Raw genomic sequence first — 21,780 nt, 5'->3', positions numbered from 1 at the left:
TTATTTGGGATAAATGAGGCATTAGGTAGTTAGAGTGAGCAACAGTAATCATGATGTCTGAACAGAAAATCCAAATAAAATACATGATGGCACAAACGGACTGACAGGTTATCTCTGGAAAGTGCAGGGCTGAAACACCAAAGCAACAAGCATTTAGACATCAGCAAAACTACAAATGCATGAATCTTGTGTTTTAAAATGTCAAGGTTCTCTCACCTGGTCTTTCTCTGGTTTGTCGGAAATGTCGTTCAAGCTGCTGGAGGCCAGGTTCCGGTGGGTTGTGGTGGGACTGCCTATTAAAACACAGCAGCACCAAGCGGTTACACCAGCGTTCATGTGCACCGTCACACGAGAACTGAGCGGGAAAGAGGGCGGCAGAAATCCCCAGAAAAGACAAGTGGCTCAGTTTGCTCTCCATGCAGCACCGAAAAGAACAACGAAGAGAACAGAAACCAGGGGAGGAGTAATCTTCATGCAGACCACAGCACAGAAACAGACTAAAAAAACTAAACAAAACAAAACAAAAACACAATTTGGGGGCCGTACTCAACTGTCATCTAAAGCCGGAGCATACCAAAGAACAAATTAATCCCCACAGCTGCTGCTCCAGCCAACCTGTAAGGATCATCGCGCTCATTTGGTTAGAATAAGCCTTTATGGAGAATTTCACTTCCATTATCAATTATGGAGCAGGACAGTAACTGAATAAACAGAATATTAAATATTATTTTGAACTCTTAAATCGATAAGGATTACATAATGTTACATTTAAAGTCTTAAGGAACAAATTCCCAGCTGGTAGATCATAATTACAACCTCCAGCACCTACAAATTATCATATTGTCATATTTGTTTGATGGTAAACACTGAACGTTAGGAACTGCATGTACAGCTTATATGTTTAATAATTTACCCCACCCCTATTTTAATAGATTTAAATGAAAGTTAAGTGTATTCTCGGGATTATAAACAGGTTTAAAGTAACGCTATGTGGCGTTTACAGTGTATGTGTCACTGTATTCCCTGTTAAACCTTGGGATTGAGCTGTTTGCTTGGATTGCCATCTTAAAGGGCCATTCCGCTGTATTTTTCCTCATTGGCAGAGAGAACCTCCAGCTTTCTGAAGGCTCCAGAGTGCAGCTTCAATGAGTTCGTCCCATTCAGAGATCAAAGTGACACATCTTCACAGTGTCCGATCATCTTGACAGGTGAGCTGGGATTGCAGCTGGGGTGCTTAACTGTTTCGATAAGATTTCTGTGTATGCATCCACTCTTAATCTATAACATCCATCGGGAGTTTTAATATTAGGTACATCTGACTTGTGTGTGTCGCTTCTTATGGAAATCTGAGGTACTGATGGTGCCTTTGATAAATCAGGTACAGAAAACACAGATTCTGACTGGACAGACTGACTGACTTTTGGTCTCAAATTGGGATTTAAAAACCTCGAGGTGTGACGGACAGTTTGTGTCAGCAGGCTGTGACCTCGGGACATCCAGCGGTAAAAAAAAATATGAGGAGAGGAGCAAACTCTGATGCCACTGTACTCTTTCCAACGGGTTGCTACCTCTGCCCATGGAGCATTGTGGGTAATAACATTGTTGTCAGTGTGATGCAGCCAATAAAAATGGTAAATTTCTGGATTTACACAGTATGTCTGCACATTTAGAAAAAAACCTCTTAAAAAAAATGCTCATTTTGAATGGATAAGTGACTAAAGGAGAAACAAATCAGCTTAAGTTTAAGATCAAATATCTGGTCTTGGCCAATTACTGTTGCAAAATAGAGGAGGAAAAAATCTACAAAAACAAGAAAGAAATGAATTGACAGACAATGTTTAATGGAAAAAGGGACACTACTGGAAAAGCTACATGACAACACTATCCTACAGCACATCAGAATGAATCTGTTGTGTTTAGGGGGATGGTTGGCTTTATTAAAAACAGTGTATTGGCAATGCATGCCCCATCCCAGCTCTGCCATAAAGCTGAATGCATGGGGTCTTAATGATATGTTGGCTACGCTACGAGCTGGTGGCTCTGCTGGCAGCTACAGTCTGAGGCTGCGTTCACACTGCAGGCGGGTTTTTCCCCTCACATGACCTGATGTTTTACAATCAGCCTCAACCGCAAAAAAGCAAAAAGCCTCCAATCTGGGCCAAATGGAAAAATGGTGCAAAATGAGATTCTGACGTGCAACTTGTATTTGTACTCGGCAGCTTGTCCGAGCCGCACAGGGGACTAGACACAACGATAGAAAGAGAGCAGACTAGCCGACTGAAACTGAAATGTGGTCAAAACAAGAAATGAGTCGCAATTCGGGCCTGAGCAATGAACGCCTGCGGTGTGAACGCAGCCCTTGAGCTCCGGTGAACTTACTAAGCCAGTCCATGCTGGTACTCCTTTGGGTATGCAAGTCCTCCATCGAGATTCGACCCGACAGGCAAGTCAAAGAGTTCTCAAGAGGACTGCGGGCTTTTAGTAGCGGTGGTAAGATATGAAACCCCAACGCCCCGGAAGGAAAGCAAGGACAAAAAACAGGTGGAAGGGGGAGAGAAGACAGGAAAATGTTGACAGACAGGCAAATTAAGCCAAAGCAAGAGGTTGTTAGGCAGATCAAATCATGTGGCTCTCACTCGAGAGCAGCGAAAACATGATTTCTAGGTATTTTCGTGAGCTGAAAGGTGTGAAAGTGAAGTGAGACGAGTGGCACCGTTAAGATCGGCAGCCACACACCATGGGTCAATGGACACAATGTGGCTTTGTTTAATAAACACATTTTATAATCATCCTTTCAAAGTCTGTTGATGTACTTTAGCCTTGCAAAGTTGTCACCAATTAATTGCTGTCAGTAAAGCTCTTTATCTCAAAATGTTGATAAGGAGCTGCAGCTTTTATATCGGAAATTTCCAATGTGCCGTGTCTCCCTTTGACCGGTGTGCGACAAAGGAGGCTCATGAACGGAGTCATTAAACTGTCAGTTTTATAAATCTGATATCGCTGCTAATAAATAATCTCCTTTTCCAAAAACCCATGGTTGGTAACAGATTAATCACCAAATAAACACACAGTTAAACGTCTGCTCGCTCAGTGTGTGAGCGTGAAAGTAGATTTACAGTAGATGTGCTATAAAACTTCTCTAGAAAGTCAAACAGACATGAGACTGTGTGATGGGACTGTCACTTTTTTTGAGACTGGAAATGATTTAAAATCTGACAGTTTGAGAGGAATTCACGGATCAGAATTTGTCGTGTGCACAGTGAAAACCTTTTTTTTACTTTTACTTTTAATTCAGCCTCATTATTTAATTTATGTCTTTTTTCTTTTTTTTTTTTTGCCACAAACTGAACATTTGCAGGCTGCATTACCATCTGTTGTCAGGCCAGTTTCATGTGGCAGAAGCTACAGTCAGCGAGTATCCGTGGTTAATAAACAGACACTATTTTATTATTATATTATTTTCTTATTTGGAGGAGGTTCCATGAATTTGAGTCACATTGTAGTGTTTTGAACTCATTTTCAGTGGAGAAAAAGTGACAGCCCGTCCTGTGAGAAAAGAAGTGTTACATTCCAAAAATTAATTTTCACAGATTCAGTAAAAATTAAGTTATTTATAAGACAGTGAACACCAAATCACATAAACATCATGAATCATCAGTGCTGAACACGATCGCCTGAAGCGGTGTGTTTGTTATAATCCATTAAAATAATGAGTCATTCCGACTTTCGCCGTTTGCTAACTTATCTCCTGAATCCGAGTTAAATAATTCACACCTCAAGTGAACTTTCTCAGTGTGGTTAGTGAAGTTAGTCCATTAGAAGTGCTTTGTGACAGTTATAACACAAAACCTCTGTGATGAACACAAACAGGCACAAGGTGTTTATGGACTTTAGTTTCTCTAAGAGCGTGACAGGATTAGTGAGCCATGTGCCGCTACTGTGCCGCTGTTTTGTGCTTCTTTCCCTGATATCAGCCAATTCAGGGACAGTAGGTATGATAGAGTAAAATACCAGGGATGTACTTAGACGAACTCAAATGCATAAAACTTCACATGCGATGGCTGATGTCGCTACACTCCACAAAGTTTCAATTCGGTGTCTAATAAGGATGTTTTAAGGAAAATTTGGTACTAATTTTGGTCTACTAGTGTCCACAAAACTCATTACTGCTGATCAAAAATCCAAAGAAAATATCTGGGGTTTTTTAAATAAATATTTTTTCAAAAAAGACTGCACCAAACTGGCATCTGTATTACCGTTCTCCTGGTTGGAAAACAGCCTACTTGCACTGGAGACCGTCTTGCCGATGTCGGCCAGGGAGCGCAGGTTGGACTTCTTGGTCTGGTGGCGATGTTTGCGCAGCAGCGTGTACATCACCTTGTCCTTCAGCTCCGCTTTCAGCTGCCCGATCTCAATCTGGTTGTCAGTGATCAGCTCTGAAGACACGGAGGGAACAGAGAGAGGGGAAAGAGAGAAAAAGAGAGGGAAAGATGACAGTTGTGAAAAAACAGAAGAGAGCTTTTCATTTTGGACTGTATCCAGGACAAGTAGAGGAAAAACCTCTCAAAACCTTTAGTTAAGTAAAAGGCACAAAGCCATAATGGAAAAATACTTCATTAAAAGTAAAAACCCTGTATTCAAAATGTTACTTAAAGGATAGTGATGATCAATAATTTAGGACAAACGGCCAAAAGTCCCTTCCTGGTGCTTCGGTTATTTTAAAGGAATACTCTGGCGTTTTGGGGAAAATCCCCTTTTTCTGACTTACCCTGACTGAGAAAAGAGGTTCAATATCATTTTCACCTCTGAACATCCACTGGTTTGGTTCCTATGGGTAGCATTTGGTGTTAGCTTAGCATAAAGACTTAAAGTCTATGGGAGTCGTTAGCCTAGCTCAGTCAAAGTGAAAAAATAAACCTTACAGCAGCTCCAAAGCTGCCTTATTTACACAGTGTATCGTGTGTTTGAAATACATGTCTTGGCTTCTTCTGCAAAGTAACTAGTGACTGTAGCCGTCAGATAAATGCCGTGCAGGAAAAAATACAAGATTTCCCTCTGAAATGTAGTACAGGAAAACTAGAGCCCTAATTTTGTTGCATTATTATACATATATGATTGTGCAATGACAATAAAAATCTATCTATCTATCTATCTATCTATATATATATCTATGTATATCTATATATCTATCTATATCTATATAGATATCTAAATATATATCTATATCTATATCTATATCTGTAGATGTGGATAGATGGATAGATGGATGGATGGATGGATGGGTGGATAGATAGATAGATATAGATATAGATATAGATATAGATATAGAAAGTCACACTGAATGGAAACACTTAAGTCCCAGAACAAAAATGTATTCAAGTACAGTTCATACAGTTCATGAGTGAATGTACTTAGTTGCTTTCTACCTGTGTTTAAGACTCACTGAAATGAAAAAAATAGTTTATTTTGTAATTTCATGAACTTTTCTGAGACTGTGTTCAAGCCAAAACTGTCTCAGAGGTCATTAAAATCAGTAATATTCTTTGTTTATTGAAAGTAAATTTTGCACTATGATCTAAAGATTTTAGAGATGCTCTCCCACAGCCTTAATTTAGGAACAACTTATAAAACGCCTTCTCATACTTTTAAGGACTCAATCAGCAAATTAAACGCTGTGACGCTCCTGCACGTGAGTCGCCTCTTCCATGACAACACAAAACGGCTCAATCAAAAGGTCTATTTTTGAAAACAAGGTCAGAAGCCTGAATGCTGAGAGTTGGCCGCCTCGGGGAATCTCTCTCTTTACAGTGGAGTGGCAGCGCTGTTAATGGCCCGTCATTCAAGTCGGCCAGGCTCGAAGCAAGAAGCCCGGCTCGGCTCGGCCTGCACGGCCCGCGCAGCGCAGCCAATTACTTCACATTAATCACCGCAAGTGGTAACGCTTCCTCATGTTCCCTCATGCGGAGAAAAACGGCGAGGTGGTGGCATGAGATCGAAAAGGCAACGAGAGATAATCATATCAGAGCGACGGAACAGGGCGGCCTTGCTTCAAATTCGGAAGTTCCTCTGTGGCCGTTGTGCGAGCGAGCTTTTAAGTCCGGCGGTGTCCCCGTCTATAGGCTGACCCTCTATCTAGTGATGTGCTCTGGCCGTGACTGCTGTTCACAAAAGAGGGGAGGAAGGGAAGCTCTGAGCCTTGTGTGTGAAATGCATCCATCCGTAATGCTGTGCCCAACACTGGCCCATTGTGCAAAAGCACTAGACCTGCTCTCCATACAGTACACTGTCCCATCGGGTACAGTTAAAAATAAAGCGAGCAGACCAGTCCTCGTTTGTTGTGTCCGGCAGGGAAGGCTGTGTGTGTGTGTGTGTTCAGGCATCACGCTACAGTCAAATATACTGACTTGAGCAGATAAAAATGCTCTTCTGCGTTTTCTGATTCTCCTGTTCATATGGAGCAGATAAGAGTGGAAAAAGAAGGGATGACCGCATGGATCCAGCCAGACAGCGACATTATGCTTTAGTCCGTCTTGGCCTGTAATTGTTTCACCTGTGCCTTGTAATGTAAAGCAGTCCCTGAAAATTAACTAAGTCCAATCCAAAGAGTCACTTAACATACATGTAGACATGCAACAACACTGATATCTGTATCAGTACTGGGGCTGATATGGAGCTCAACTGGAACATCATACTAGAGATGTTACTAAGACTAATATCAGACACCAAAAGCCCTGAGTAACAAGTCACAATTAACAACAAAATGTCTTGATTTTCTTGATTTTGACACACAGGAACCTGTATTCCTCAAATGGTGAGACAAAGAGGGACTGTATGTCAATTATTTTGGCACATAACTCCAAACTAAAAGTCCAATTCTGCAGCGACTGTTCAGTGAAAGTAAGGGATCAAATGAATACTCGATGTCAGTGGGTACTTTAAAGTTTCATACTCTGTAACATCAACCCTGAAAAAACAGCATCCCTAGATACAAGCTGTTATCTAACTTTTGCTTTTGCTAAATATCAATACAATGGACCTGTGCAAGGATGCATTGAAGACAAACGTGCTGATAAATGTCCAAAAACAGATCTTCAAGTTCATTGCCACCCCCTTGGGAGTCAATCTTATCAGTGTCACTGTAATCACAGCCACAATGGCTGCATTAGTTAATGCACTAGTTCACTTATTAGACCCTGTTGCAACTGATGGTATAATATGGCTAATGTAATGAAATGTGTAAACATAATGAAACATCTATTTAAATGGGTCAAAACCTATTTTATTTTATCTTTCATGAAATAAAATGTATTCTAAGTTGCCCTCTACTAAGTTGCTGGATATTGTAAATAATGTGATTACCACTGATTATTATTTCATGAGAAGTATGGCATGATTCCAGTTTATAATGTAATAATACTGTCTGGTAATGTAATAACTTGAGTGACTCCAGTCTTCTTTATGTTAACAATTGTTACATTACTAGTAAATATTACAATGACATCATCATCATCATCCTCTGCTGAAAATAGTTAACTACCACTATGAGTCACCAGATAATGTAATACTGTGATGTAACATTACAATGAATTATCCATCAGTTTTTGTATTATCAACTGCTGAGACACGCTTGCAAAGTTGTGTCAGTAAAATCCAGAAAAATGGGCAGAGCAGCACCAATGCAGAGATTACAGCTACACTTTAAAATGTTGTTTTACACTTTATAAGTCCAGTCATAATGATTTCTGAAACAACTTTAGCCCTATCAACTATGAAATCATGTTTTTTGTGTGTGCTGATGAGCGGACTTACCGACAACCTGTGGCAGAGTGGAAGCTTCCAAGTCCAGCATGATGGTGCCTTTCTCGATGCACGTCCGCAGCTCAAAGAGGCTGTGCAGGGACAGCGTCGCCACATGAGGTTTACTCCAGCGCTCGCCGCCTTTCTCTACCTTCTCCTCAAACTTGATCCACCTGGATGGGTGGAAAAGGAGGAGGGAAGAATTCAACAGCTTTCAAACGCAAAATTAGTCGCTACTCCAGGTGATAATTAACAAACTAAAAAGGCAGCCGGAAAGCACAAACCACTCCTAATGCTGAACAATTCTCCAGCTTACACCAAAAGGCATTATTCATATTAATTTTTCTTTAATCCTTTATCACTGCCATTAAATTTTAAGTTAAACCTATCTGCATTAGTTACAGCTAGAAGAAAAAGCTAATCCTCTAATTATAGAAATCCAAGATATAGATCACAACCAAGATGTTATCGATTGCCTAAAAGCCTGTCAATCCAACAAATACAGAATTTTTTTTCATAGCTTTTGATGTTACTGACAGACATTTCACCCTCATAAATTATATTCCATGTTGTTTCGGTGTGGTGTACTGCTTGGTGAGATGCTTTTATAAGCACACGTGCACAGAAACTAATGTTACTGCACCATAATCTGGTGACTGTAGAGGATAACAGGCTACAAGGTGTTAAATCTACCCAATCGGCCGACATATCAGCATGTTAAGAGATCAGTATAGTAGCCAACATCACTTGTGAATGATGTAGTAGATGCTGGCTTTGATGTAAAAATGTCTTATTATATTTTCATATTCTGTGGATTTCTACAACTAACAGTAAGGGAGCTATGTGTCAAGTAGGTGGATTTAATCCCATGTGTGTTATATAATCCCTAATCAAACAATGGCATAGAAACCCATCAGCAGACCGATGAGAAGGCGTCTGGACTCACATGGCCTTTCGCACAGCAACTAAAGTAGGTTTTCAATAAGACACCCACCATGGTTGCGAGACAAAAATTAAACAAACTAACAAAAAAACAGGGAGTTCAGCCAGAAAACGAAAAGCTGAAAACAAAAGACAAAACAAATAGGTCGCACGCCATCACCACCTCTTCCAACTGGAGCACTCGGCCAGTAGGTTTGAATAACTCAGCTGTTATTGGCTGCACCGACTGTCTAGGAACATCATATTGAAGTTCACTTCTCATTTCCTCATGGCGACATGTAAGTCCTGCTTAAATACAAAAATACAAAAAAAATTTACATATTTGAATTCATAGGACTAACGACAATTAAGTGCAGTGCCAAAATGACACTGTTGAAACTAAATGCATATTAAATTTTTTATTTTTTTAGACCTCATGTTTGTGACAAAGCTTGAATGCTCTATCTCACCAGACCCTTAATTTGTGACTCCCTGGAAAAAAAAAAAAAAAAAAAAAAAAAAACAGCACACAACAAAATACTGTATATATGCCAAACAGTCTTTCAAGCAGGTAATTTGTGTGCCAATATCTGGTGTTTTTGTAGGTACATTATGAAAAATTGCTTTGGAGTGAGAACCCCTTAGACTCAACCATCATATACAGTGGAATAAGTATAAAATTTGATGACTGAGCCTGCATGGTTCTCATCATCCAGTCCATGGCGATGACTCTTTACAGTTTAAACTCACCTTAGCCCAAAGAAAAGGAAGAAATAACAAAAGAAAGATAAATTATGTTATTGTTCCCTGTTGGGTTTCTGCAAGCAAAATTCTCACTGTATTGATTTCCAGCATGCAAGTTGGTGTCGTCAAACCAAAAAAAGGCCCTTAGTTGCACTGACTAACTGTTATACATATATATTCAGATAATAATGTTACCTAAAGTCAGTTTCTAAATCTGAAAAAAGACCCTGTCTTCCTCAAATTGAGCCTCATTGGGATTCGGTGCAGGACAGATAGGAGAGCAAATACAAATACCCGTGTAGTCAAGATACAGTGCGTGGTGTTGCTTATCATTTTTGACCTATTATAAGTACTAATCAATTTGCTTTTGGGAAACACCGGTGTAACCAGGCAACTGAGCCACCATTCAAATTGCAGGCTTAAGTAAAAGTCCCCACAATTCAATAAAACACATGTTGCCTGAACAAAGGGTTGCCTTTTGCAGGGTTGGCAAAGCGAACAAACGTCCGGTGTCATGAAAGCAGCGCATGTGTCATGTTATACAGGAGCTTTGTGCATGTGTCGCACGTCTCAGTGCAACAACTGGCACCATCAAAGAAGTCCTCTGGAGAATTCACCGCACATCAATAATGTGTGGTTAGTGAGGATCTATTCAATAAAGTCATGCATTCTCCTTTTATATATACAGATTTAAGTCTGCCACTGTGAATATTTACTATTACAGCCAAAATATAGGGTCTTAATATAGCCTTAGATGACCATAAACCCCCAGAGCAGCTTCAGTAGGCCTTGACTGACTCTTGACAGACTCTTGACAGATTTTGGAAAAGACAATTTGACATTTGGATGATGGTGGTGGAAAACCCTGCTGCAGGCACCAACCCAGAAAAATGTCTTATATTGTTTTTATGGTCATTAAACCATCATGTGACCGCTCATGTCCCATGGACAGGAACAATGCCGTCCTGGAGGAGCCCTGTGCCTCAGGACAGAAATGCTGCCCCATAGGATGAACATGAGAATGGCTTTGTGTCTAATGTCATTTTCCACTGCCCTCTGAGGTTGGGTGGACCTACACAATACCAGGCAAATGCACCCCATGCCACAAGGCCACAAGCACTCTTTTGTGTAGGGATACAAGCACTCATGCCTAAGCCAAATATGCATTCATTTGCTTCATGAATACAGAGCCAAAGGGGTGAAAGATGACTTCGCTGAATATATGACTTTTTGATGCTGCATTTCACTTGCAAGTGTGCATACCAAGACGTAGTAAGGAGTTTATCTACTGCAATCCCTATCATATTATCCCTTTCCCATCACTACTGACGTTTATGTGCTACAGTTTCATCTTGGTGAAGTTCTTCCCTCAGATTTCCATCTCAGCATTACCAGGACCAACATCCCTCCGCAAACATCAACAAGGTAAGCGATCTTTATCACTGAAGCTCCTGCTGAACTTGTCCCAACCATCTGCAAAACAATGCTAGCCAAATAACGGACTCCTGGATCTGCCTACACAGCTCTAAGCTTGACTGGGTGTCAACTGCTTAATTATCTTTGGAACCACACCGGTGTACAGGCAATACCTAGTATCCCTCATCCAATCAAGAGATTCATTCACTGACAGTGAGGCTACCCGTAAGGTTGTGGTCACACTAGGACGAATTAGAACCACATTTTGCTGTGATTTCCATAAATTTCAAAGAGATCACTGCTTTCAGTAGAGTCAGTTCACAGCAGTCGGCGATGTAAATTTGACAGCTTAGCCTAGAGTTCAAGTCTGGAGACCTTGCACTGGTGAATTAGTGCCTATGACCAAAAGTACTAAATTACCTCTGAGGGGTGGAGAGAATCCAGCATCATTTTAGCTCAAAAGATAAACCTTCAGTAAAATCTTCATAGCACAGGCAAGTGAACTAATCTCATTTTGCCTTTTTTTAGTGTGAAACTTCCCATTCTCTCAGCTGTGGTAGAAATGTGGACCATCATCACTTCACTTCATCTGTCCTGGGATCATTTACGTCTGCTGGGCCAAATCAGTATGACTTGTGTCAAAAACAGGAAACTGGGGAATCAGGCTGCCTTTGCCTATTTATTGATTTATATGCATGTATTTTCTGTGCAAGCCAAAACATGCCATCCTGTTTAAAACCCAGCTGATGAACTCACTCCAAAGCCAGCGGCACTAGGGGCTCTAAGTGTTCGTTCTCCTTCAATAACCTGATATTCCCTGGAAAACTGAAACCCAGCCTCTCAGAGAGTTGCCCGTGGTCACAGTTTCTTTGACCAGCACTCTGTGCAGCTGAAGACCCACGGGTTCGAGTCTGTATGTCCAACAGTGTCATCAGAAGCCATTTGTGAAAGTGCTTTGTAGGAGACAGGCAAATGGTAATCGATCTTAAAAGCCCTCATCCATAAAACTCCCAAGAGCACGGGTGCTAAGAGGGAGGCCAGGAGGCGCACAAACGAGTGAAGATGCACAGTGCTGAGCGTAAGTCCATCTGTCTGCTGAGAAAAATCACAACTTGGATCCGAAACAATTACTTTTCTTTAGGGTTGACAGTAACAACCTGAGATTTCATCAGCTGCCTCTTGTGGTTCTGTGATGATGTCGAAGTAATCCATGGTGGTCTGGCAGTTAAAAGGTTATTCCACTGCAGGTTTGATTCATGCAAAACCCAACAGGTCCATTCTCGCTAAAGTCTCAAAGGGATCTCAAGCCCTTCCCTTTCCAGATAGGCCAATAATAGCTGCCTTGACTCTGTTCCTTCTTGTAAATTGTGTGCATGTTATGATTCTGTGAAAGGGACAAGCGGAGAAACAAAGTCCAAAGATCGGGACGGTCTTTCTTCCAAAATAAATCCATCAACACATACTACCTACCTTGGGAAAACAGAGCTGCATCTGCATATTTGGAAATGCAAGGAGCTAGAAATAGCACCACTGTATTTGAACGGTAGCTACATCAAAAGCCTGCCTGAGGTATTTTCTACGCTCAGGTACAAAGAGCATAAGAAAATATGTTGCTTTTAATTGAAATGAACTGCTTTTAACACTTCAAAGCCTCCTAAAAGACATTAAAATCTTAAGATTATGAAACTGAACAGCTATATCTTTAGATATTTGTTAGGTATTTGCTATATATAGGTATTTGTTCAGCATCATGAAGTCTAAAATGAGTCATTAAAACCACACAAAACAGAAGGTCAGTTGAAGTGAGGACCATTTACACTCATTAACACATTTACAGGGCGTAACAAGGTGCATGATACTCATGATACAAGGTGACACCGTGCAGGACTGACATTTTAAAGCCTGCTGACTTTATCTTCCCAGGTATGGCACCAACCTGGGAGGAGAAGCAAAAGTAGTCGTGCTCTGCAAATGTAAAGAAGAGGTTATCTCTCAATCAGCCTGAAGTACCAGGTTTCTCTTTGGGAACCGAGACAATAGATGAATGACTAGATTGTCTCGTCTGAGTTTCTCTGTCAGGCCAAATCCAGCAGGCTGAGAGTCTGTGATAACCGACATTACGTGTGTTTCTGGAAAAGTCACTGCAAGTACAGGCAATAAAACCACCAGCTACTTCTTGGGCCCAGCTACTTTTTGGAGGACAGATCCGAAGGTTTGATGAGGACGACTGTTAACTCTGACAATACTCATGGATCCCTGACATGAGATGGAAATTGAAGTGAAACATCATATTCATATCTACTTAAATAAAAGTAAAAGTGGCTTATTTAAAATGTAATAACAGAAAAGTTGCTAAGATTCTTCAGAGAGGAGTGTTTCATGTGATGTTTTCCATCAACTCTAAAAAGACAGAGTTCAACTAGATTCTGTACTAATCACTGTCTCCGCAATTCACAAATAATCCGCCTTCTGATGCTTATGGGGAATCTGCAAAATTTACACTCTGTAATGGACGTGATTAAAATGTAACTCAGAGCAATACTTCAGCAAAAAGTACAAGTAGGTGCAAGTATTGAATTTAAAATAAGCTACAACTGCACTAAAGCAACTCACTTACAGTAACAGAGCTTAATGCAATTAGTTACTTCCACTCCTGGTTATGTGCTTGTTACAGGCCAGGGTATTAGCGTTGGGAGGGAAATGGCTTGAATGCCTAGCCAATAGGGAGTATCCACAGATAATGCTAAGCCCTGGCTGCTCATCCTCTCCAAGTCCATGAACCGTGCCACCAGGCTGTTAGCTGAACCTGCAGCGTCCCAGGTTTGTCTTCGCTTCACAGTCAAGTCTTTAAACTGATAGATGGCTGTGGACGCTTGTGGTTTGTGACTGAGCTGAGAGAGAGACTGAGCCGCTGATAGCAACAGCGACTGATGTTTGGGTGAACCCTAACCCTAACCCTAACCCTGAAGTGAGCAGCGGCCCTGCAGCAGGTGGAAGGTGACCAGTGGCATCTAAAGCAGATACGAAATCTTTATTGCTGTGACCGCATTGAAGATTGCTGTTGAACTGCTCAGGGTACGATACTGACCAGCCTCGCTCATCAGATGGATTGAGACGAGACTCGTTCATCATGGTGACAGCCGGCTGTTAGATATAATCTCTGAAACACTGATTTTTGCCCAAAGGTAGGCTAAGGTAAGGGTATTATCGCTGGAAGAACCAAAGTTTGTCTTGTCCACAGCAGCTATAGCTTGCAAGAAACTGGTGTTTCACAGTATAGTTAATGAGAGCAGCCTGATCATGTGGCATTTATTGTTAGTTTCGTTACATTGTGCCATTTTTATTTTTAATTGCACTCTCTTTTTGGGCTCAACAAAGGTTTATTGAAGCCGCAAAAAATTTAGTTCAAAAGTTTAGTTCATATTGTGGCAGTGCAGTTTTGTTATAAACCAGAAAATGTGTCTACATCCATTTTCCATTTATTCCACTGTTGTCTTAACTAGGCCTTCCTAGTGGTAAAACTGTTGGTGTCAATCACTCTTCATCTCAGTGAATATTAGTTGTAATCTTTCCTGGGGCTGAGAAGAAATATATTTGAATATCAAACTTAAGCAGTGATCCACTCCAGGAAATCAGCTGCCTAATCTGTGTCAGCTAGTCCTCCCTTCTTGACTTTGGTTAGCATGATAGAAAATTTATGAATGCTACCATTTCAAGATTTTAACCCTCCATTTAAGAACCACAGAAAAAAAAATCTCCCATTCAGTCCAACTGGAATATTCTGGCCTCTCAGAGCAACAGCTCAAGTCAAATCCAGAAAACTTCTGATGATAAACTGTCAAATCCAAACACAGTTTCATTAAAATATAGGTGGGTTGTTGAAAACGTTTTTTCATCATTTATCACTACTTTCTGCCATTAAGTACTTTATCATTTATGATGATCTCTGAAAGGGTGGAGGCTTAAAAAAAAACTATTAAATTTAGACTTCATAAAAATGAATGTGAATTGGAAAACAGCGTGATAAAACTGCATGTGAAAAGTTAGATAGATACATAGATTTACTTTATTGATCCCAAACTGGGAAATTCTTAAAATAAAAGAGATGAATTGTCATGTGAACTCAACGGACATTTGATTAAATGAACGTGATATCAAATATTCACGTCAAAATTGTCAATAAAGTCATTCATCATTACGGTCATTAGTCATTTTCTTTCTGATAACACTGCATTTTCATCAGATTTATTTGTACTTATGTAATTGTGTTGCCCTCCCCCTCACAGTCGGGGTCATGGGGAACAGAACTGGCTGTTATTCCAGGCTGATCGCTCCATGCCAGGTTTTCATTTGGCCGGTTCGGCTGCCAAAGCAGAGCATCTGGCAGAGAGCCAGCACCACCCGGCACTTCTGAGATCTTTTATTCATAAAGGGTCCCATCAACACGGTGAGACCCCCGTGCACCGCGTCTTAATCTCTGCAGAAAAATAAGTTCCACATTAAAGATGCAGGATCGATGCATTTCACCTTATGTCAGTCATATGTAACTGGAGAAACAAGTGATACAAGTGAAAAAATACTTAAAAAAAGCAGGACTTGAAACAACATTTTTTTTTTTTTTTTTGCCATGCCACAGCTTGCAGCTTTTTTGTGCAGCTTCTGATTTTCTGATTTAGTGACTTTAAATTTATTTTGACTGCATAAAATATCCAGGTGGCTGACAATGAGGCTTGCTTCCTCAGTAAGTATTGAAACCCATCACACAGTAGCAGGACACTAGTTACCTACAGCTGCAGGAAGTGTAGATGTCACGTTTAACTGCGTTAAAACCATGAAAATATGCAGAAATTACTGGGAAATCCAACCTGATAGACAGGACCAACTCCATTAGATGAGTTCCTCGAAAAATATTATCATTTTGAGATTGGACGATTAAAAATCGATGAAATATTGCTGAGGACTGATTTATTAACATATCAGACATTTGACCTGGCTTGACGTCGTTCTGTTTGATCGTTGTTGTTCAGATTCAAGGGAACCCAGTGATTCTATGTAAGGTGTGTGTGTGTGTGTGTGTGTGTGTAAGGTGTGTTTTTATGTATGGCTAGTTGTAGGCTGACTTGGAAGCCAGAAGAAGCCCCGCCCCCCTGCTGGGTGGGCAGGTCAACTTGTGAATTTAAGCCTGAACACATTAAGCCCATCCACGTTAAACCTTAACCAGTCCGATGACCGACTCGTGTTAACTGTGAAGGTGTGTGTGAGTGTGTGTGTGTGTGTGTGTGTGTGAGAGAGAGAGAGAGAGAGGTTGTGCAAATATAGGATCTATTAATATAAAAGCTAGTGTTACAGAAGATTATCATTTGTTCACATGAATATTCAACTAAAAAAAACAAGACTAAGCACTAAAAAAGTTAACTGAAGTAGGACTTACAGTAGTGCTTCTCAAAAAAAATATTAAAAATAACAATAGGGCCCTCTTTCAGAGGCGAGGGCCCTAATAAATAAATCAACCATTTAAAACAAATTCAGCCAGCAGCAGAAGGTTGCAACTTGCTAAGGTGCACGTTGGCCAGAGGTTAGAACAACAAATCAGCTTTCTTTGTGGCCTCAAACTGCCGTGCAGGGATCCCATCACCCTCTGTGAGAGCCTCATTCATGGAGAGCTAATGATGGATAAACAATCATCCCATCCTATCCCGTCCCGTCCCACTAGTGGCCCACACAGGAGAGGCATGTGGGAAAAAAAAAAAAAAAAAAAAAACTCTGGACGGCACTCAATGTTTTATGCCACTGAGACACAGCACATCTCCCGGTGTTAACTTTGCATGATGATAAGTACATGGAGCTGACAGATGTGGACTTTTTTTTTTTTTTACACACCCAGAGGTAAGTTAACACTGATTTCGGATGGCTTATGGATGGCTTTTCATCAATATCAAGACCCTGGAGGGAATCAGGTTTTTAATTATTCATTAAAGGTCAATGAGGAGGGTTAATGAACAGCATTGCACCTTTAAAAATCCATGGGTTTTCACACAGGAAATCTACTTTTTAGAGGAAATCTCCACCCTTGGACTCAGCTTGGTGGCGTTTGAGTGTCTTACCTGGCCGTTTCCTTCCACTCCATCTCCTGTCCATCCACAGACAGCAGCTCGTCCAGCTCGGTGAACAGCTGCGGGGGCGCCGGGCCATCATCCTCCTCCCCGAGAATGAAGCGGATCCTCTCAGCTGCTGGCGAGACTGCGGAGAGAGGGAAAATACTGCGGTTCATAGGTTGGCACTGGTGGCCGTTCGGCAAGGGTTTGGCCAGCAGCTTCCCCTCGTCCTCTGGACCGTCGGTGCTGCCTTCAGGAGGAGGCGGAGGAGGAGGAATTTTCACCATGACCTCTTCTCCTCTCTCCTCCGAGTCCTCTTCCTTCTCCTCCTTCTCCTCTTGGTTGTTGTTGTTGGACATCTTACCAACTTACTTGACCCCCCTTTGCTCTCCAAATCGGGCCCAGGGTTTCGTTCCCGGGTGTGTAGGTAATAATCACTCAGCTGTACAAGCTCACCCGACACAGAGGAAGTCCACAAAACAGCAGCTAAACCTTCATTAAAGTCTCGGGTGGAAGTGACAGCCGTTCTCGATTGCCCGCTCCGGCACTTTGTGAACCAGGTAGGAGGGGGGCCGAGGGGGTTTAGGGGTCCCCTCGGTGACAGTGTCCCCTTCTCTCTCTCCCTCTCCGCCCCCCCCCCTCTGCCTCGCTGCTCAAACAGGCCTTCGCCATTGGCCCTCCAGCTTTGGCACACTGCCCCGGAGCCCCTCATTAACAATTAGGAAATGGTCCACAAACTGGCCTATTCTTTAGCGGAGAGGCTTTGCTTTCCTTCCCCTTGTCTTCGCATTTGAATATTTAGTCAAGCATCAGTGCTTCTAGAAAAAAGAGCCACACAGATATTCAGAGGGACTGATATAGAAATAACACTCCTCGACACTGTTCCAACATGCTCTCTGCGCTCGACACATCATTACGGTTTCCTCTGCAAACACGTCGCAGCTCTAATTGAACTTCAAACGGGAACAACTGCGCCACCAACGAATAATTGCGGACCCGTTTTGATGCAGAAAACTCTACACACGACCTTTCTGTCATCGGCAAACGAGAGCAGAAAACGGGTCTTCACTCACGTCCGTGCTGCGGGATGATTCATTTGTTGCATCAACACAACGATTATAAATTCTGCCATTTCAGCTGCATCAGTTCACAAGAAGAAAAGACGAGAATGAATCACTGTGACTTTGGCCTGAGTGCTTTCAGTCAAATCACCCAACATTGTTTTGATCTAGCAGAGTATGATGAATTCAAACTTTTCTTTTTATCAGTATTGTTTTGCGTTTTTAGAATACAGAATGTTTAAAGGTGCAGTATGTAAAATTAAATATGAAGACTGAATCTCCATGATTCTCATCAATAGACCAATGATGAGAATCCTGTAGACTCGACTGACGCAAAATGCAGAGTAACCATGAAATCTGACAGTTGAGTCTACACAATTCTGATTCTCATCATCATCACTGATGCATTGCGCGCTTAATCCACATTTTTTGATGTCAGCTGAGTTAAAATGGTCCTAACTTCCAATGACGTATAGCTCACATTAGGTAATTCTATGATCTTCCTTTTGTTTTTACATTTCAGATGAAGGATAGTTTTACACTATTGTGCATGTTTATTAATAAATTTCAGCTACATGTGCTGAATTAATGTTCTGAATTTCCCCCTGTGGCTGAATTTCCACCTGTGGGACAAATAAAGTATGATTGGAATCATGATTTCCAAACTTGAATCATTCCAAAAAGTAAAATTGCTCTTAAGTCTCCAACTGGTGAATTGTGACTCAAATTTTAATTTCTGTTCAGCGAAAGATTCAGACCCCTAATACTGCAACATTAGAGAAACTACACAAGAATTTAGCTGTTTTTGTTTGTTTGTTTGTTTTTGTTTTTTTTTTTTTAAGTCTGCATGCTCCTCCTCAAGAAACACCCCAGCTCCGACGTAAGCACATCATGGGGATCAGCGGCGAACCCAGTTTCCAAACAGCAGCCGGAAAAAAAAAAAAAAAAGTTCATTGTGCCTCCAACAATCTTCACCAACTGACCTCCATTTCATTTTTGGCCGTGGATCAGATTCCTTGGAGCAGCGGCCCGTGCCCGGCCGGGGGTGATGTCACCGTCACAGGACTCGCACTGCGTGTGTCACGCCAGTCAGAGGGAGGGAGGGGGGGCTGCATAATGTATCTGAGACCAGCTACTGTGTCAGTGGATATTAACAGACATGGCAGAGAATAAATTCACAGTTTCATCTTTATGAAAGGAGTATAAATTATATTTAGATAATGCATAGATGCCATTAAAGTCCCATAATCCTACACCATGCCCTTAAGGTCTCGTCACTTGACTTCGACTGAAATGACTTGAAAATTTATAAAAAATACTGTTATTGCATGGGATAGGAAAATGAAATTAAAGAAATGTGATTCTTGACAATCACTGTGTCTGTATGTGAGTGTGAATAAGACCTGTTTATTTGCCTTTTAATCTGCTTACGATGCCAGATGAATGGGATTCACCACATCAACAACAAGACCGTGACAATGTTTAAATGCACGCTAATAATTCAGTCTTAACCCAATTAAGGCAATACTCCCGCTATAGAAACCGGCACGTCAGAGCCCTGATCTGATTACCTTGAACGGAGTCACGTCACGAACAGATTAACAAGATCAACAAACCCACATTTCTGCTCAGACTTTTGATTTATCAACACACGAAAACACTTCAGTCCAATTTCTTTTAGTTTGTTAAGAAATGACAAGACAGGAGAGGAAGTGTCGGGACAGCTGCTGTTTGCAGACGTTCCTTTAAAACTTTTAACCAAAGAATTGTGTTATGTTAAGGTAACTGCCCCAGTAGTCGCAGTGCTGATGTGCAGGTAAATGTACTCTATCTCAGGTACGTTTTCTGTCTTATCAAACAGTCGTTTCTCACTGTTTTTGTGCAAATATTCAATATCTTTAAATTTGACTGTTTTTATCCCCCCTGAATTTTCCTCTCATCCGGACAGAAAAGCCTCTGAAACAGCATTTAGATCATCAAGAGACACTAAAACTCCACCTTGAATCCCAGGCTAATGACATTTTCTCAGTGGTTTTTCAGCAGGGGGGACGTCCCAAACACACTCCTGTGCAATAAAACTCAACCCGAGGCTACACCAGGCTTTTAAATGAAGCAATTTACAAAACAAAACAAAACAAAACAAAAAAAAAACATGATTGCACCACTATAAATGAAATGTGCAAATAAAATAAAACAGTGTTTAACTGCAGGTTTTACAGATTTAGTTCACCTCAACCTCCATGATATCACTGACTAGATGATAATTTATACCTAATTAGAGGCCTACGTCAGCAAACCAATTTATCATATATCTAACTGCAGACTACACTTTCTAATTCAGATGGACTAGTGTGTGTGTGTGTGTGTGTGTGTGTGTGTGTGTGTGTTCATAATATCTCTGTGATGACTGGCCAGCGGTGAACGGGGCGAGGGCGTAAAGTTTTCCCTCTCATTGTGTTTTCTGTGGCACAAAAACAACAACAGCAGCCAGACGAGCAGCTGGAAGATTACTGGGTGGGAGACCAACAGTCCACACACACACACACACACACACACACACACACACACACACACATCAGTCGCCACAAGCTGCAACTAGTCTAAGTCACACCAATCTGTTTAATAACACCCTAGGTAGAATAATTAACATGTACATTTTAAACTTTTAGCTGACACTCTCATCCCGAGCCACTTACACTGAGTACAGTAAACAGTAAAACAAGCTTAAGTGGCTATACCGCTAAGATTACATGCAGCCAATGGGAGGGCAGAGCCAGGGTCACAGCCGCGGTGCCAGGTCGCAGCTGCAACCCCTGAATACAGACGTGAGGGGTAAAGAAATAAGAGTCAGTTTCACCATCATTTTACAATGTACGCTGCAGATTTTTAGGTTTTTACTTGGTAGGTTTCATTTACTTTTTGGGCATTTTACCTCCATTTCTTCCTGTGAGCTGGTTGTCGACAAGCAGAGTGTAAAGTAATTACTGCATGATACGAAACCACTTAACTCACCAGAATGAAAAATAAATTAAATGAAGGCTTCATATTTACTATGATGGATTATGTTGCTCTGTGACTGGCACCAAACCACAAACCTTCAGCAGTGATGATGAAAAGACTGCATGCACAAAAAGTTGTGATATATACGACCTCATATCAATGTGTGGCTTCGTTAAGCCTTTAAAACGTGGATCCACGTCAGATTTCTCGTCTAAATGCTTGTTAAAGGCGTCAGAGTGCAGCCTTAAAACCTCAGCCAATGGGCTTGGTTTGTGTCAAAAAAAAAAAAAAATGGGGAAAAAATTTAATAAATTGGAACAGTTACAAGACAATGACCTGAAAAAAAAGATCTGAAATAAACAAACCAAAAAAATCGTGAAAATGTATTTTAAAAACACAACAAGAAAAAAATGACCTCAAAATTAGCCAGAAAGGGAAACTATTCTTCTCTGTAACTTAGTTTCAAATATATAATTATAATGTGTATAAATATAATTTTCTTGATATTTTTTGCTGTTTTTCTTTTTTTAAAATATAAATTTTGAATTTTGTTTTTTTCTAATTATTAAGCACGTCGGGACAGTCAGTCAGTCGGTTTTGACTCCTGGCTCTTACAGGGGCTGAATCTGGACAGAACAACATTGTTATGAAGCTGATTAGAAAATAAAAGTTCAAACATGTAATGCATGTGTCCTAAAAGTCATTCCACCCTACACTGGCTCTCTAGCTGTGGTTACATTAGCTCC

At 41.0% G+C, this 21,780-nt stretch overlaps 1 protein-coding gene across 3 annotated transcripts in view; it reads right to left on the bottom strand.

Moving 5' to 3' along the window:
• The window catches only part of slc4a4a (solute carrier family 4 member 4a), an 83,777-nt gene that overhangs the window by 37,818 nt on the left and 24,179 nt on the right, over positions 1–21,780 (bottom strand). Inside the window, exons 5-9 of one of the 3 annotated variants that reach the window (XM_030059125.1) lie at positions 16,983–17,118; positions 7,810–7,970; positions 4,257–4,436; positions 2,380–2,475; positions 217–293 (exon numbers count right to left, since the gene is read on the bottom strand). In XM_030059125.1, coding sequence (XP_029914985.1) covers positions 217–293; positions 2,380–2,475; positions 4,257–4,436; positions 7,810–7,970; positions 16,983–17,118 — 650 coding nt within the window. The remainder of the gene's footprint in view (positions 1–216; positions 294–2,379; positions 2,476–4,256; positions 4,437–7,809; positions 7,971–16,982; positions 17,119–21,780) is intronic. The other 2 variants (XM_030059126.1, XM_030059127.1) reach the window with 2 other exon arrangements.

This window comes from Myripristis murdjan, chromosome 9 (assembly GCF_902150065.1).
Source record: "Myripristis murdjan chromosome 9, fMyrMur1.1, whole genome shotgun sequence".
In the NCBI taxonomy this organism is placed as follows: domain Eukaryota; kingdom Metazoa; phylum Chordata; class Actinopteri; order Holocentriformes; family Holocentridae; genus Myripristis; species Myripristis murdjan.
The sequence above is the reverse complement of the archived record's forward strand: the minus strand, read 5'-3'. Positions and strand labels throughout refer to the sequence as shown.